We start from the raw sequence: 18,510 nt of genomic DNA on the forward strand, positions 1-18,510 counted from the left end.
CCCTCCTGAGTACTTTTTTCTCCAAGTTCAGGGTCAGAGTCAACTTTGAAGGTCCCATCACTAAATGCCCAATCATAGCCCAGGATGCTCTGAGGACCTGTTAAATCAGATGTGTGGTCCCTCTGGCACATGTCTGGGGCCACTTTTGGTTGCCACAGCCAGGGGATGCTACAGGCATCTAGTGTACTAGTAGAGGCCAGAGACACTGCTAAGCACCCAGCAATGTACAGCGTCCTGGAAAGAGGAAGGTTACAATGGCAAAGCATCAGTGACCGTGCTGTTGAGGCTGAGACACACGGCCTAGAGCTGGGATCTGTGCCAGGGTGTGGCCTCTGGCAGAAGTCCAGAAGGCTGGATCCACACAGCGAGGGCGGAGCTAAGGGGCTTCTGCTGCCCTGTCTGGGGCTTGGTTACTCTCCCTGGGGCAGCTTTCCTTAGCTGCCAAGTATGAAGCAGGGGAGGAGTCAAGCTGCCTGCTCCTCTTTGTGGATTTCAGCAGATTTTGCCTGCCTTTCATTTTGCCTGTCTCCATTCCCTACAAAAATGTGTGTAAACAGAAATGTCCTCCTCTGCAAACAAATGCTGTAGGCCAGCTGTTGCAGCCTAGGCAGGTGGACCGAGGGCCCCACAGAGGGAGAGGATGGAGGCCTCTTGGGGAGTGAGCAGAGGTTTTACTATTCAGTCTCTACTCTTTTAGCACCTTGTGACTCATGGGTATATGTCCCCTGCATACAGTGACACAAAGGCACCATATTATTATAAAGATACAGGACCACAGACACCAGGACTGGAGAGAGAGATCAGTTAGTACAGTGCTTGCCTGCAGAGCGCTTCACACACACACACACACACACACACACACACACCAGTTTCACACTATCACTAAATGAGAAAGGAGAGGAGGAGGGAGGGAGGGGGAGAGAGAGAGAGAGAGAGATCCCTGCATCTAATTTTTTCTTATTTCTTCTTTGAGCATGACCATTGACAAACTGAAACCACCTATCAGGGGCCTAGCCTTTTTGTACCCCCTGAAAAGTCCCCAGAATTCCAAAGGCCACAGAATCACAGAAACTATCTGCAGCTGGCAAAACCATGCCTCTGCTAGAGCCCGAAGCAAATCATAGTCAGCTGCTGAGGACAGACCAGAGCAGCCTCATATCTCAACACCTGGAATTAAAATAAAAAATATTTTTATATGTGTTTTTAAAAAAAATGAAAATTCTAAAATTCTCACAACATATACCCCAGCGCTGGGGAGGTGAAGAGAGATGGAGCTCTGAGGCTCGCCTGGCAAGTCTTAAAATATAGGGTGACTGAGGAATGACATCTGAGGGGTGACCTCTGGTCTCCACACACTCACCCGCATGCACGCACACACACAAATTACACATATGTATGTATACATATACATGAGAATTTATATTGTATTTATATAATTTATATTTTATATGTATGTATCACTATACATTTCTGTAAATACAGTAATTATCATATTTATATATTAGTAATATTTACATAAAATAAAATTTGTATTATTAAATACAAATACATACCTGGCAACCAAAAAAGGGAGGCCTAGAACAGAAAGTAAGAGTCTCAAATTTCACCTACATAAAGAAGTCATTTTGAACAGTTTATTGTTGCTTTCCTATAGGAAAGTGCTTGTGTGTGTGTGTGTGTGTATATGTTTGTGTGCTCATGTGTGTCTTATGTGTATGTGCTCATGTGTGAGTGTGTGTGTATGTTTGTGTGCTCATGTGTGTCTCATGTGTATGTGCTTGTGTGTGTGTGTCTGTGTGTATGTTTGTGTACTCATGTGTCTCATGTGTATGTGCTCATGTGTCTCATGTGTATGTGCTCATGTGTGTGTGTGTATTTATGTGCTCATGTGTGTCTCATGTGTATGTGCTCATGTGTGTGTGTGTGCTCATGTGTGTTTCCTGTGTCTGTGCTCCTGTGTGTGTGTGTGTGTGTGTGTGTGTGTGTGTGTGTGTGTGTGTGACAGAGAGAGAGAGAGAGAGAGAGAACACATGTGTAGAGGTGACGTTTGGGCTCCAGCTTGCAGGCGTTGGTTCTGTCCTTCAGCGGTGTAAATCCTGGGGATCAAACTCAGGTTGTTGTGCTCAGCCTCAAGTGCCTTTACCCACTGAGCCATCTTGTGGGTCCCTCGAGGGAATCTTCACAGCATGTAACCTTCCCTTTTATCTTAAAGCTACATCTCAGAGTCTATACTATCTTAAAAGACAAACATTGTGCTAACAGTTTTATCCTTTGAAGTGAGAGGTCTGTAACAGCCTGGGTCACCAGAAACAAAGCTCAGCAAAAAGGAAGGCCAAGGAGCCATTCCAAGGACGGGGATCCGATTTCTCTGGGTATTTTTATGAGGATTCTATTCCCCAACTTAATGTTGCAAGGGTTCTTAGGCCAGACAGTGCCTGTGGAACCTGGGTGTCATTGGTGTCACCCATGAGGGATTTTAAGCGTCCAGATACCTGGCTGGACACACCTGCAACCCCAGCTTTGGGGAGATGAAAGCAAAAGACTGGCCGAGTTCAGGCTAGCCTGAGCCACCCACTGAGACCCTGTCTCCATAAGCAAAGAAAGAACACAGATGCTGGGAGCCTGTATTCATCATCCTGCTCCATCCCTGAGACAGGATAACTGAGCTAGAGCGTTTTACAGAAGGAAAGATTTGTTTTGTGCTGACAGCCTTAGGGGTATCAGTCGGAGGTCATTGGCACTGTTGACTTTTAAACCTGTGGTGAAGCTCTGTGGCAGGGCTGGCAGAACTGATTGGGGGAGGGAGGAAATGTTAACAGGGTCTTTTGTTGATAATGATCATGGTAGTGGTGGCTCTGTGTGTGTGTGTGTGTGTGTGTGCGTGTGTGTGTGTGTGTGCGTGTGTGTGTGTACACAAACCTTTGAAAAGTAGTTCTCTCCTTCCTCTGTGGGTTCCAGGGATCTCCTAAGTAGTCAGACTGATGCAGTGCAAGCCCTTTGCCCACTGAGCCATCTTGTTGGCCTCTCCATTGTAGGCCTCAAGGCCTTCCCTCTGCAATTAGTAATCCTGACAATTGGCCTGAAGCAAGAGGATTGTGTGTTCAAGACCAACTTGAGCTGCATATGTATGAAATGCTTTTCTCCCCACCTCTCAAAGTGGGGGAGGGGTTATACCCCAATGACCTACTTATTCCTATGAGGCCCTGCCTCTTAAAGGATCCACCACCTCCTAGTAGCAACTGAGTTTGAGCTTTTTGAGTCCATTTCAGATGCAGAGTGAAGAAGTCTGTGATCTGGGGCTCACACTTTGAGAGCAAACTACAGCCCATAGTCCAAACCAGGCCCACTTCTTGTTATTACAAATAAAGTTTTATTGATGCCCAGTCATATCCTGTTTGTGGACAACCAGCTATAGTTGGTTTCTCCTTCAAAAAGCACGGTTGAATCACTTCAGCAGAGAGCTTAAAAATCTTCCCAATCAGTTTATTCATGGACACAGTGTATACACTCTGGCCTAAAGTAACATCTCTGCACAGTCTTGCAGCCATCTGCTCTCTCCTGAGGGGAGAGATGGCTTGTTTAATTGGGAACAGGTGAACTTCCAAGAACACATTCCTGGTTGTCTTGTGAGAGGGTGTGTTAAAGGGACCTGCCCATCCTAGGCGACGTTCTCCATAAGCCCTTCAGCGAGCGAGCCTCTGGTTAGGGCTGCTGTGTTCACAAAGGTTTGTTCCAATGAGGGCAGAGAGCAGGGGCAACTGCTATTTAGTCACGGCTGCAAAGCTGTGGCCCACCCCTGAGAGAGCAGCTGGGGAGGAGAGGGGTTTGGGCCCACCGCTTCAGAGGGCTCCATTTCTACCTTTGAGCCAGGAGCTTCTTCCTGGCAGACTGGAAGCAGAGTAATGTGGACGTGCAGGAAGGCGGCAGGGACACAGCACCCCGCCTCCCACCATGGCCTCTGTCCTCTAGGCCCTGCCTCCCCCCCCACCCCCCCGCTTTTGCCACATCTCCATAAAGCCACCATGCCACCATCTTAGGACTCCATCAGATTACTAATCTACTAGTGATCTTAGAGCCCTCGTCGCCGTCTCTGGACACACCCTCAGACACACCCAAAGTGTGCTCACAAAGGCCTTAGACATTTCCTGGTCCTATTAAGTTGGCAATGAAGATCAGACCACGGTGGGTCCCTTTATACAGCCCATCAAAGAGCTCAGTCCACCTGCAATTTTTAATCCTACGCAGAGCCTGATACATGAGACTCGCCTGGGGTGCATCTGGAAAACACCCCAGGTCTGACCACTGACAGAATCTCTCTGAAGCAGTAGTCGGTCAAGCAAGGAAGACACAATTCATTGTACCCCTAAAGCATCAGCAGGTGTCTTGTGTGAGCTGTGAAGATAGTCAGTAGAAAATGTTTCCCCCAAAGCCCTGCCAGCATCTCTGGAACGAATGGGCAGAAACGGTCGTCAGTCCTAAGTATAAATTTTGGAGGCTCGTGTGAAACAAAAACATTGCTATGTAGTTACACCTTCAGAAGCTTCCAAAAAACGGTGTGATTCACACCCACATCTGAAAGTGGAGTTTCAGCTCATGTCATCTTAACAGATAGACACAGGCTCCATAGACTCCACACGCATGCATAGAGAAGTGGTTCGGAGGAATTGAAGAGATTTTAATCTTGGCTTCCATTTCTTAGGGAAGGAAAAGAAATCTAATTGGTAAACCTGGTTCTGGTTAGTTTTAATTATTGATGGACTCTATAATTACCTAGGTAGCGTGTCCCCACAAGGCGGAGAGGGGGCAGTGTTTTGATTCCATTAATTGATGTTGGAAGACCCCACCTCACACTGTGGGTGGCACCATTCCCTAAGAAGGAATTTCTGAACCGTGTGAGTGGAGAATGTGAACTGAGCACTAGCCCGCAGGCACTCATGTCCCTCTGCCCTTGACTGTGGATGTGAACAACACTGCTTCTAGATCTGGCCAAGTTGACTTCTCTGTGATGAACTAAACCATGGAATTGTGAACTAAAATAACCCCCCTCCAGGTTGTTCTAAGTAATGATAGGTATATTGGGACACAAGCATTGTAAATCAAGGAGCCTCTGTATATCTTGTGTGTGTGTGTGTGTGTGAGAGAGAGAGAGAGAGAGAGAGAGAGAGAGAGAGAGAGAGAGAGAGAGAGAGACCCACATTGGCTGTATTTGTCAATCACACCCCACTCAGTTTTTGAGACAGGGTGTCTCACATAACTTGGAGCTTACAGATTGGATAGAATGGTTCACAGTGACCCCAGAGATCCACTTGTCTCCAACTCCCCATCAATGGGATTGCAGGTGTGTACCTGTGCCTGGCTCCAGGGATTGAACTCAGGTCCTCAGGCTTGTGTGGGGAGCATTTTGCTGACTGAGTTATCTCCTCAGCTTGTCCTGCACTGTACTCTCAGTCTTGTGCTCTCCCTATGGGAGGGACAAGGTAGGGAAAGGACAGTGGTGCCTAGCTTTCTATTTCTGCCTCTGAGCCCTGGATATCCCATCTGCGAACTGGGCGTGTGAACCATACCTTGCCAGTAGAGCTGTGGAGTAAGCGGTTTCCCAGTGCCTGGATGGCAGAGGTCAGGATCAGTGATGCTGGTTCTCAGTGGTGAAAGTGTGGTTATCCAGACTGTCCTTATGGCTGTGGAAGGAAAAAGGTGGAGGAAAACACGAGTAGCTGCTGTGAAGCATGAACAGAGCCAGGAAAGCTTCTAAGGAAGACATTGAGTCAGGGTGAAATCTCTCAAGCAAGTGCTCTCTGCCTCAGCCCAGTGAAACAGCATCTGACAAGGCACACAAAACCTGCATGTGCCCATGGATTGATTAGTGTGGAAACTGAGACCCAGAAAGGGGCTAGATAGAACCGGTATATGGAGGCAGGGGCTCATGTGTGTGTTCATACATGTGTTTGCTTGAGTGTCTGGAAGTCAGAGGTCAACCCTGGCTGCTATTCCTCAGAAGTTATCCACCTTGATTTTTGAGACAAACTCTCTCACAGAGACCCAGGGCTTTTAGGTTAGGCTAGCCTGGCTGGCCAGTGAGCCCCAGGGACCTGCCCATTTCTTCCTCCCCAGCTCTGGGATGGCAAGCACACACCACCATAGTCAGCTCTTTACAAGGGTTCTGGGATTGAGCCCAAGTCTTCCTGCTTGAGCCCTATCTCCAGCCTCCTGAGGTAACTTGCTGTGGAGACAAGCCTGAAGCCACTTACTGATTTCAGAAAGGACAAAGAGAAGAAGGGCACTTGCTTCTGAAAAGATTTTGCAAAAAGTAAAGATAACGGGGGATCACCTTGTTGGAGTGTGGAGAACTGATCTGTGCAAGGGTCGGGGGAATCAGATGCATCAACCCTGTGGGTCTCTCAGGGGTTAACTCACGAACATCCTGAAATGTAGGCCCTCCCTACTCCCCATGGTGGTAAAATGACCTAGGATGGTCTTGCTAGCTGACCACCTTTATTTTTCTAGAAATGGGGAGGCAACTTACTCCAGCACCCAAGAGGCCGATCTCCAAGTGTAGTACGAACTTGTTAGGGTCCCACACATGATGGGGGAGGGGCCTATGCTGTGCTCCAGGCCTAAGGTTACACTGCAAGTGCAGTGCTGGTCTGAGGACATGGAGGAAAACCTGTAATTACCTATGACCCAGCATGCACAAAAGGAAACTGAGCCCGTTCTCCTTGACAAAGCGGAGGACCATCCCCCTTTTGACATGTAGCATTCATCACACCCATATTTGAAGGCATCCAGCTTCCCTTCTAGAACTGCCTTGGCAAAGTGAATTAGCAACCAAAGGAGCTTAGCTCCAACAGGGAGAATGAATTCATCTTCACAGCAAGTGTTAACATGGGATGCTTCAGCTCACCACAGCTCGTTTGGGGTGGCTAGATTGTGACTGGAGCCTGAAGAGATTTCTCATTATTTCCCTGGACCTCAGTTTTCCCAGATGTGAAATGGGTGATTGGGCTCACTCTCCCCCCACCATGTGTGTCTCTCTTCTCTATCCCCCCTCTTTCTCACTCATTCTTTCTCTTTTCTCCCTCTCTCCCTCTGTCTCTTCCCTCCCTCTCTCTATATTCCTCTCTCTCTCCCCAGTCTATGTGCATGTGTCTCTCTGTTTCTGTCTCCCTCCCCACCGTGTGTGTGTGTGCGCGTGTGTGTGTGTGTTAGGTGTGTTACCAGCTTTTAGTGGGCAGAATCCAGAATGCTGATCAGCATCCTACATTTCTCAAGATGACTAATCCCTCACATCACAGATTGATTAGTCCCAAATGTCCAGTGTTGAAAACTGTTCCTGTTCTGGAAAGAGCTCATCTGAAGGTTCCATGTGGGGTTAACCCAGAGTTAACACATAGTGCATGTTCAATAAAGCTAGGACGCCGTCAGTGCTCCTTTAGAGCTGGACTATGGAATCCAGGACATTCCCTCTTTCTCTCGCCAGAAGTCTGCAGTCTAGTTGACAACTCTTTAGAGATAAGTTGGGTCCAAAATTTCAGGAAGTGGACTCCACAGGGCAGAGTGGGGGTCGGGTCTATTCAGTGCCTGAGAAGGGGAACTGGATTTCAGTGTGCTGTCCACAGTGGGCGACAGAGTCGGGATGCTTGAGATCCATGGTTCAGAGGCTCTCATCAGCCGAGGAACAGGCTAAAGGACTCTGCCCAAGGAGAAGTCCCTCCTACTGAACACTTTCCCCTTAGACTTTCACTGAAACAAAACTTCTCATGTGTCCATTGACTCGCCGTGGAGAGTTGAGCTTTCTTGTAGACTGAGAGTCATAATTATAGAAAGGAATCAAGGCAGAGTGAATCTCCATCTCTCTACAAAGAGAGCTGATGTTCTCTTCCACAGGAGCCCTCATTCTGTTCCAACTCTTTGCTGTCCAAAAGTCACAGTGCACCACATTAATTTGTATTATTTCAGATGGGGGGAGGAGATGGCCAATCTTATTAGCTCATTTTCCATTACTATAGCAAGATACCCAAAGCTGGGTACGTTCTAAAGATAAGAGGTTTGTTTCAAACACAGAGAGGCTGAAAGTCAAGATTGAGCAACCCCAACGTTTTGTCTCTTATTAAAGATCTCAATAAGGCATCAAGGGCCAGGGGTCACTTGGCAAGATGGAAAGCTAGAGAAATTGGCTTACTCCTCCACAATGACCTACTTTTGCAGCACCACACCAGGGTCCCCTAAGCACTACCTTATTCCCTTCTGAAAACAGGAGCCCAATAACCTAAACACCTGCCCTGGCCTCTGCCTTTTAAAGGTTCCACCATCTTCTCACTGTCACACTGAGGCCCCAAAACCCATGAAGTGTAAACAGGTCCTTGGGGAGGGCCGAGGATTCCTCCTGATGGTACACACTGATACCTGTGTTTGTGATATCTGTCTTGACTGTCTATGGTCTGGGTTACACAGGCTTCTGGAAAATTGATTTTAAATGACAAGTAGGAGAGTATGCATGTGTGTGTGTGTGTGTGTGTATGTGTGCTTGTGTGCATATGTCCGTGTGTATGTGTGCTTGTGTGCATGTGTGTTACAGTAATACATCAATGTCTGCTTTTACATGCATGCTCCATGACAACCAGTAAGGAATATTTGCAGGGAGAATGCCTTCTAAAGAGAAGGAACATAAAGATCCAGTTAGAAGGGGTTGCTTTCCTTAGCTTCAATACTGTGTCACTTACTAGCTATAGGATTTGGTTCCTTAAGCCATGGGTAGAGGAGCAGGATATCTGCCCCACTGCCTCAGACACCAGTTTCTTTTGTGTTTGCTTGTTTGAGATGCTGTCTGTACTCATCTTAAACTTCTGATACTCTTACCTCTGACTCATATAGGCTGGGATTACAGAGATGCCCCAGCAGGCTACATTCTAATCTTTTTGTTTTGTTTTTGAGACAAGGTCTCACTATGTAAACCAGGCTGGCCTTGAACTCACAGAGATCCATCAGCCTCTGCCTCCTGCATGCTGGGATCAAAGGCATGTGCCACCACACCTGGCCTCTAATCTTAATTCTCTGTTCTCTGCAGTGACACAGAACTAAGTATTTGTGGTGACGTCATCTCTGGACTTTTCTCCCACTGCTTTTACACTCGATCCCATTAACTTTATTCAACCTCAACTTAACATTTGCGTTCAAAATTGTGTATTTTTCCACAGACTGTCAGGACTGCATAACTTTACTAAGCAGTTTGCAAGTGCCGGTGCCTGCCAGTTACTTCAGATGGCCATAGAGGCAGCCTTCCCATCCACCAGGGCTGAATCACCAGGAGAACTCCCGCCTCTCCAGGCCTAATAATTCGCCAGCCAAGTTACTTTGCAAATTGGGCTGGGAAGCGTAGGCTATAATGCTTCCGTTTCCTTCCCTTCCCTTCTGGCGATTTAGATGTGGATTCTCTAATAACGGTTGTTTTTGCTTTCTTCCAACATAATATGTGCTCGTTACACGAAGTTCAAATTCTTATAGACTTATGTAACACAAAAAGTAGGCGCTCCCTCCAGAGAAAGGCTCTCTTGACAGTTAGGTGAACGGTGTGTCTTGGAGATGCCCCCCTCCTTTTGAATATGTGGCTCTGTCTCGTTTCAAGCAGTCCTATGGATCCCGTGGCATTATAAGCCATCAGAGGTTAATTAATGCTCTCCACTCTTGGTGTTGGACCCTGCAAATCATATTCTAAGTTGAAGACGTGGTGCAAATGAGCTGCTAAGGAAGAGTAATGGGACCCCCAGGGGACGTTAGGTGATCGGGCTCCACTCTCAGGATTGGGACCCATGGTCTTAGGGGAGAGACCCAGAGACTTTCTTCACCCTTCCTTCACACACCACCCAGAGTGAAGCAAGAAGGAGCCATCTTCGAAGAGACTAAGCCTTCCTCACCAGACTCTGAATGTGTTATGCCTCAGTCTTGGACTTCCCAGACTCTAGAACTATAAGAAACGAGTTTGTGGTGTTTTCAAGCTGCCTAATTTATAGCAGTTTCTCGTAGCTACCTGAACAGACCAAGCCAGGCAAATAGGGCGGAGTCTAAGAGAGACTCAGTCCAGGCATCCAGCCATCCCCCCTGAGGGATATTCCCGTCGCACTGAGTGGCAGCATGCTCAAAGTTCTGGCAACTGGGGAAGCTGCCTTGAGCCTTGTCTGGGAAATTCAGTGGGTATGGCCACACAGGCAAAGGTAAGCCCCTGAGTAGCTGATCGCCAGTCTCCAGGCCCTTGTGAAGTCACCCACCATCAATCACACTGTCTATACAGACAGGTTGACATGATTGGTTATACTGCCATGGTGTCCAAAGTGGGTCCAGCTCCACAGAAGCCTAGAACAGTTTCTAGGGTGACTGTGGGGCAGGCAGGATGCTGGTAGCTCCAAGAGACTTCATTCCCGTTATTTTCTGTCCTTGCAAGCAGTATCCTAAGTTGGCATTTCTTTTTCCAGGAAGGATCCAGTAGTGAATATCTGGATGCTCACAGCCTATGTAATGTCTCTTGAACACATTTTTGTGGCTTACATATTCGCCATTACACATGCTACTAAATCCAGATGCTGAGGCCTTAAGGCCCAGTGTCACCCTATCAGGATGTGGTTTTGTTGGGACATGGTTAAGTCATGGGGACAGAGCACTCACTTTTGGGATATGTAGCTTGATGAAAGGCCTCAGAGAGCTGACTTCTCCTTCCCCGTGTGTGCCTATACAGTAAGAAGATGCCACCTCAGCTGGCCAGTGGTGGCACAGGCCTTTAATCCCAGCACTTGGGAGGCAGAGGCAGGTAGAGTTCAAGGCCAGCCTGGTCTACAAAGTGAGTTCCAGGAAAGCCAGGAAAACCCTGTCTTTAAAAACAAAACAACAAAAATGAAAAAGCCAACTGAGAGACTACACTGTGTCTTGATCTTGTGCTGCCCAGTCTTCAGAAATGAGAAATAGATTTCTATTGTTTGCAAGCCCCTGGGTTATGGCTTTTTTCCATAGCAACACAAAGATCTCATCCCTGTCTTGCAGCACAAGTTCATCATTATGTAAGCAAATGGGGTTGGCTATGTTTCGATAAAACTTTATTTACAAAAATAGGTGGAGGGGTGTATTCGTCTTGGAAGCTTTATGCTGTCAATTCCTACTGTATAAAACATTCTCGTATGTATTATCTGTATCTGGCTCTGTAGGTGGTGCTGTGGGACACATTCCTAGAGCAGATGTGCTGGGTTACAAGTTGCTTTTTAGTTTGAACCCATTCCAAAAGTTGAACCAACTCAGTCTTCATTGTATGAGAATGTTTAAATTTTTTCCTTGTTTCTCTCTTTCTCTTCTCTGTCTTTCTGTGTCTCTATTCTCTGCCTGTCTGTCTGTCTCTTCTTTTTCTCTCTGTCTCTCTGTATCTGTGTCTCTCTATATTGTGTGTGTGCACACATGTTCATTTGTACATGTGTGTACATATGCATGTTAAGGCCAAAAGTCAAGACTGGGTGTCTTCTTCAATCTCCTTATTTTTTTGAGATAGACTTTCTCTCTGAACCTGGAGCTCACCAATTCAGCTAGGTTGGGACCAGGGAATACCCTGAAATGTCTCTGGACATTTCAGTGGATGCTGTGGACCTAAACTCTGGCCCCTCATGCTTAAACAGAGAAACAGTTAATTGACTGAGCCTTCCCCTCAACCCAATATTTCCTTCCTTAAAACTTCTTTCTCCAGGATACAAGACCTATGCTCACTTGAGGGATGCTTCTGTGTGCTGTCAGTTTTTTCTTTGGCATTCCTGCAATGGGGATTCAGTCTATAACTTAGTCTGGCTTGGCACAGGATTTCTCCTGCCTTAACTGCTCACATGCTGGGACTGTAGGCATGAGCTGTGATAACCTGTCGTGTCTGGCAAAATCAAGCCTTATGTTCCTTGCTAAACATGGTTCAGAAAGGGTCTTGACTGTTACCTACACAAAAACATTTTTTTCGATGCATCACCTTACCAATTTTCTCACTAAGCCAAGATTCCATTGCAACCTCCTGTCATAAGGGACCTTCGTGTAATGAGATCTATCTATGGATACCAAGCTCATTACTGGCTGAATAAAAAGTATACATGTTCCAATTTTGCCCCCAGAGCTGGCAAGCACCAGACACCCTCGAGCAAGCATCATGTTCTTCTGCCCCGTTTCACTAGGCATTTTGGTTTTCAGATGTTGGATGGTGTTCTTGACTTTGCGTTTGCACTTTTCTTCTCCCAACCCCCATTGCTTATCATTTGGAATTCTCTATGTGAACCCCACAAGGGAGAATGGAGGTTCACTGCTAGCACTCAAGCTCTGTTTGGGGCTCTGGATTTGAGCTGGTTTGTTTGATACTCAGTACCCCTCCTGGGATCTAACCTGACGTTGCTTGGCTCGGGCTGGGCGAATCCGTGATATTTCCCATTCTTTAGCCTTTCATTTATAGCACAGGCACAGCCTGCTTCCCCATTAGTGAAACAGCACACTTAAGCCATCTACACAGATGAAAAATGAGGCTGAACTTGGCCAGGAAGATAAATCAGCCCGACCATCTCATTAGATTTCAAAGACACTGACTAATTAAGCTTGCACTGGAATTAGCAGAGAATCCTGAGAGGCAGCTGTGACAAGGCGTGGACGAAACTACCCTGCCATTTCTCTCAGCGAACTTGCCTTCATTGTGAGAAAAAGAGGAAGTGTTTTTTTAATAAGGTCAATGGACAGAAATTTAGGATCAAAACAATAATATATCATTTGCCACTGTGTGCTGGGAGCCCTACACACATGATTTATCTCCACCATGTATCAACTTTGAAGACAGTGAGAATGGTCCCGACTAAATGGGGAAAGGGAGGCATAAGAGAGTTTGCCTTATGTCATAGGTACTTTTCCTGTTTGCTGTGATAAGATGATGACAAAAGCCTGACAAAAAGAGGGGGGGGGAGAGAGAGAGAGGGAGGGAGAGAGAGAGAGAGAGAGAGAGAGAGAGGGAGAGAGAGAGAGAGAGAGAGAGAGAGAGAGAACTTATTTTAGCTGACAGTTCTGGTACAGTCCATTATGGTAGGAAGTCAAAGCAGAAGAAGTTTGAGGGAGCTGATTACATTGGGTACTGGTCAAGAAACAGTAATCAATATGTTCAGCAAATTTTCTCCTTTTCCATATAATTCAAGACACCAAGCCTTGGGAATGGTGCCACCCACAGTGGGCAGGTCTTTCCACTTAAGTTAAACACGATAATCCCCCATAGGCATGTTCAGGAGCCAGTCTCTCAAGGTGATCCTAGATTCTTCAAAGTTGACAGCTGAGATCAATAATCGCCCCTGCTTGCTTCAGAGTACTAAGATTCACCTCAGACCGTCTATCCTCTTAGTTCAACCCTAGTTACTCTCACTTGAGTTAGATTGACTGCCTGCCTACAAGACTATTGGCCATGTCAAGAGACATTTGGGATTGTCACAGCCTGAGGGATGCTGCTACTGGCATCTAGTAGGTAGTAGATGAAAGAGTTGCTGCTAATCACACCACCAGACAAGTCTCTATAGTAAAGTATTTTTCAAACCATGATATCAATAATACTGCTGTTAGCATACCCTTGTTTGACCCTGGAGATCTGGATCAGTGGGTAAGAGTGCTTGCTATGAGAGCATGAGGATTTGAATTCTGATCCCCAGCACTCGTGTGGAAAGCTAAGCATGAGCTGAGCGTGCCTGCAACCCAAGTGCTTTGGGGGAATAGAGACAGGAAGATCACTGGGCTTGCTGGTCACCAGTCTAGCTCCAGGTTCACTGAGAGACCCTTCACAAGGAAATAAAGGAGAGTATGACAGAGCAGGACACGCCGTCCTCTTCTGATCTCTGCAAATGCACACATAGGCACATGTATGGGCACTTAGAACACACACAAAAAACCTTGGCGTGTCCACTTAGCTGGACTATGGTGACAGCTGGCTGTCTCACCAGAACTGTCCATTCACAGAGTTCTACAGGCAATGTGTAAATCAGTGAGGTGTAACTTCATAGTCGCATATTGTGAGTGGCACATTTCAAAGAAGGAATATCCTGTGCAAAGGTTGGTAAATGGGAATGGCTGACTTGGTAAGGGACAGCAGTGCTTAGGAGCCTCAGCTGTGCTTAGAAGACTGTCCTCATAAAAAAAGCAATGTCCCCAAAGTAACAACCCCATGCTTGCCGCTGAGCAGTGTGTAAACTAATGACCTCTGTCTTGTACCTACCTCCCACCCTATCTCCCCTGCTCCCCCACTTTCCCTGCCTGCCCTCATTCCTCTGGCTCTCTAGTGTTCGGTCACAACATGAAAAGCAGCAACGACTTCATCGGGAGGATCGTCATCGGCCAGTATTCCTCCGGCCCCTCGGAATCCAACCACTGGCGGCGAATGCTCAACACGCACCGCACTGCTGTGGAACAGTGGCATAGCCTGAGGTCCCGGGCTGAGTGTGACCGAGTGTCTCCGGCCTCCCTGGAGGTGACCTGATTGCCACAAGGAAGGCAACCTTCATTTGTTAAAAAAAGAGGAAAAAAAATGTGTCACATAAATATTCAGCCCACACCTACGTATACTTTCACACATGTGCACGTGCATACACAACGCCCTCTCTGTACCGAGAGCCAGCTGACAGTTGATCATGAAACAGCCACCCTCGTTGAGGAAAGCTTGTGAAGTTTCCAGACACTCCATTCATGCATAAATCACAAGCCGGGTAGACTCTGTTGTGGGACTTACTAGCAGTGCCTACTCTTATCCACACCTATGTCCCAAAATGTACTTTCGACCCTCAGGCCAGAGAAAGGAGGCCTTCCTAGGAAGAGCCTGACTCAGTTTACCAAGAGTTCAGCTGTTATCTGGGGGGCTTGATTCCCCACTTCAAAACCATATCTTCCAGGAAAATTCTGACAGGCCACTGTTAACTGGGGTCCCTTCTCCAACGGTGTAAGTATCTTTATTTTCTCCTTAGCAACTATGATAAATAGATTAGACCCTTTGGAGAGACCAAAGGGTAGCAAAAGACAGTAAGTTCGTGTCAGGAGCACACTCTCACCTGCTTTGTCCTTGTGTTAACTTATTGCTGGGACTCCCAGTGGGTGTGTGTGAGTATGTTATTGTGAGTGTGCCCTCACGGGTAAGTACATGTGTGCCTGTTCATCCCATTAGACAGCAAGGCAGTGGCCAGGACCTCCATCCATGAAGCTGTCTTACCTCTGCCTTTTATCCAATGCAAGTTTACCCCATATCCTCTCACACATCAGAGACCCAGCCTGAGGTAGTGATAGTTCACATATGTCCATAATAGGGTTATGATAGAGCAGAGGTAACATGTCTGACTGAATTGTGGTGGTTATAACCCATTGGGGGTTTGGCATGGGGACGAGAATGGTACTACATCCCTCCACCATGACCTCTCCCCCAAACCAGACTCCAGTGATCCTGCTGTGTTTGCGTGTGCACCACAGTCATGTCTCATGTGCTAAGGCTTTAGTGTAGTTAGAATAGAGTTCCCTCACAGGATGCTTCTGTATCTTTCTCCACAGCGTATTGTCCTCTGTGATGGGGAGTTATCTGTTGTTGAAATAAAAGATTATTTATTTGTGACTTGCATTGGAGTTATCTGTTTTGTTCATGACAGAAGATGGGAAGGTGTTTGGCTGCTGATATGCATAATAAAGCAATCCAGCCAGAGACGGGGTGGCTTAGTAAAGTGCTTGCTGTTGGATCCCTAGTACTCATGTAAAGACAGGCCCCACAGAAGCATCTGTAATCCTAGTGTAAAGTGTGATATGTGCATGCGTGTGCATGTGTGTATGCATGTGTGTGTTCTGTGACAAGACTTTTCTTGGAGAAATCCAACATATATGTCTTATTTACCTCCAGATAAGGAGTTCACAACAGACTAAAGTACAGATACTACCAAAGTTTAATTTGGCAAACCAATGAGTATAATTGGGGACACTTTCAAAAGTATGTGTGAGCAATTACTTACAGGAACAGAAGCGACTCAAAGACAGCTGCATCACAAAGGGACCTAAGCTGGAATACTTAACGGTTAGGGCATGAAACTGTCTAAGGCTTCTTCACTATCCGTGGAGGCTTCAGCACAGTCTGCCTCCTCCAGGGGCTAACTTCCTCATAGCCTGGTAGCTGATGTGATGGTTTAAATATGAAATGTTACCACCAACTAATGTTTTGAGTGCTTGGTTCCAAGTCAGCCATGCCACACACTACTGCCACGGTAGTGTTCTACCCAAGGGCTAGGCCAAGTCATCATAGACAAAGTCCTCTGGAACCATGAGGTAAAATAAGTCCTCCCTTAAGTTGCTTTCGTCAGAGTATTTTATCACAGCAATAGGAAAAGGGACACTACACGGGGTGGGGGTGTGTGTGGCAGAAATTATTCTCCATGGCTTCCAAGGACAAGGCATAAGAAGAACATGTTTGCTGGTGTAGTGTCACTCACCTTTAATCCCAGCACTCAAGAAGCAGAGGAAGGCAGATCTCTGAGTTCCAGGCCAGCCTGGTCTACAGAGTTCCAGGAAAGTCAGGACTATACAGTGAAACTCTCTCTCAAAGATGGAGGAAGAGGAGAAGGAGGAAGAAGAGGAGGAAGAGGAGGAGGAAGAGGAGAAAGGGGAGAAAGGGGAGGAGGAGGAGGAAGAGGAAGAGGAAGACGAGGAGGAGGAAGAGGAGGAGGATATGAAAGTTTAAAGCATCACATGGCAACAACAACCAGGAAACAGACAGCATATGCATGCTACTGCTTAGCTACCTTCTCCATTGTATGCAGTCTGAGACCCAAACCCTGGAAGTGGTACCACTCACTGCACACTGGAAGTGGGCAGGTCCTTCTCACCTCAATTAACCTAATCAAGGTAATCCCTCACAGGTATGCCCTACTCCGGGGCTCCTAGCCCAGGTGATTGTAGATAGCAGTTGACATTTCAAACTCACCATCACATCTTGATTGGAAGCAATCACAAACACCTACTCTGATTAAGAGGCAGAGACATGGAGAATATCAAGAAAGAAGAAACTGATTGTATGAAGAACTTGTAAGGTGTGTGGTATGCAGGGCATACTATCTTTGAAAAACACAGTTAGCACAGTGGGGTAATCAGACTGTACAATGTCATGCTGGACATCATTGACACAAGGTGTGGTCTAGGGAGGAGGAGCAGCTGAACTACACTACCAACTTGAGGACTAAGAGATGACCCCATGGGGTTGGGGATTTAGCTCAGTGGTAGAGCGCTTGCCTAGCAAGTGCAAGGCCCTGGGTTCGGTCCCCAGCTCCGAAAAAAAGAAAAAAAGAAAAAAGAGATGACCCCACATGAAAGGAATGGTGTTTATTTTAGATGGCTGTGGACGTCAGCAACAGAAGTTCCAGCCTCAGACATAGCTGGATTTCAGGGTTCAGATGGGGTCCATTGAGGTTATGTCTCTTACTCTGTCTCTTGGATAGTCTCTCCCCTGCTTAAGAATCCTCTTGGTGGGGGCTGGAGAGGTGACTCAGAGGTTAAGAGCACTGATTGTTCTTTCAGAAGTCCTGAGTTCAATTTCCAGCAACCACATGGTGGTTCACAACCATCTGTAATAAGATCTGGTGCCTTCTTCTGACATGCAGATGTACATGCAGGACACTGTATATAATAAATAAATAGATCTTTAAAAGAAAACAAGAAGCCTCTTGACTACCAAGAGTCCTAACTCGTTCTCTGTATTGAACCCACAGCCTCGTGCCTGCCAGGCAACAACTTGGATTCTACATATGTGGCTTAAGTTTCTACTTCCTGATTTTCCAAGGGTGAAATAACATCTCCTTCCCATCCTCCCAACAGCAGGACTTCTGTTTATATTTAACGATAGTAATAAAACCAGCACTTACTGGGGCTTACCACCTGCCAAATGCCGTGATAAACTCAGGCGCTATTTAATCCTCACAGCAACCTTTTGAAATAGGATCTGTTATGATCCCTCCCCGCTTTAGATGTCAAAAAGACACTGTGAACACCAAGCGCCATGTGTCACGTCACAGAGGAACGTGGAGTATGTGCTGTGTGTCCACCTGATTTAAGCAGCATAGCATGGTCAGTTATTCTATGTCTGTTGTTCTCCATAAAACTCCATTTGTCCCACACCAGATTCATGGCTTAGCTTTTTTATCAGCCATGCACTGCTCAGAGAGACGCTACACAGACTAAAAAAGTCTTGCCTCTGTTGGCCACAATAAGTATTGTCTGGGTTTCATTTCTGTTGCTGTGATAGAATACCCTGATATAAATAATGCAAGGGAGAAGAGGATTTGGGGATTTTGTTTTGTTTTGTTTATTTGTCTTGTAGTTAAGGAACAGTTGTTGAAGAAAGGTCAAGGCAGGGAGAATTTGGGGGAGCTGTTCACATCACACCCACAGTTAAAAAGCAGAAAGCAATGTGTGCACACTAGTGCCCACTCACTGTCTGCTTTATACAACCCAAGATACCCTGCCCAGGGA

General features: G+C 46.6%; 1 protein-coding gene across 6 annotated transcripts in view; it reads left to right on the plus strand.

The window, feature by feature from the left end:
• Syt17 (synaptotagmin 17) overlaps positions 1-15,622 on the plus strand; it is a 66,563-nt gene extending 50,941 nt beyond the window's left edge. For all 6 annotated transcript variants that reach the window (XM_032892812.1, XM_032892816.1, XM_032892817.1 and 3 more), the window contains exon 8: positions 14,304-15,622. In XM_032892812.1, coding sequence (XP_032748703.1) covers positions 14,304-14,500 — 197 coding nt within the window. In that variant the 3' untranslated portion in view covers positions 14,501-15,622. The remainder of the gene's footprint in view (positions 1-14,303) is intronic.
• Positions 15,623-18,510: the final 2,888 nt, after the last annotated feature.

The sequence above is a fragment of the Rattus rattus genome, chromosome 2 (genome assembly GCF_011064425.1).
Source record: "Rattus rattus isolate New Zealand chromosome 2, Rrattus_CSIRO_v1, whole genome shotgun sequence".
Lineage (NCBI taxonomy): Eukaryota > Metazoa > Chordata > Mammalia > Rodentia > Muridae > Rattus > Rattus rattus.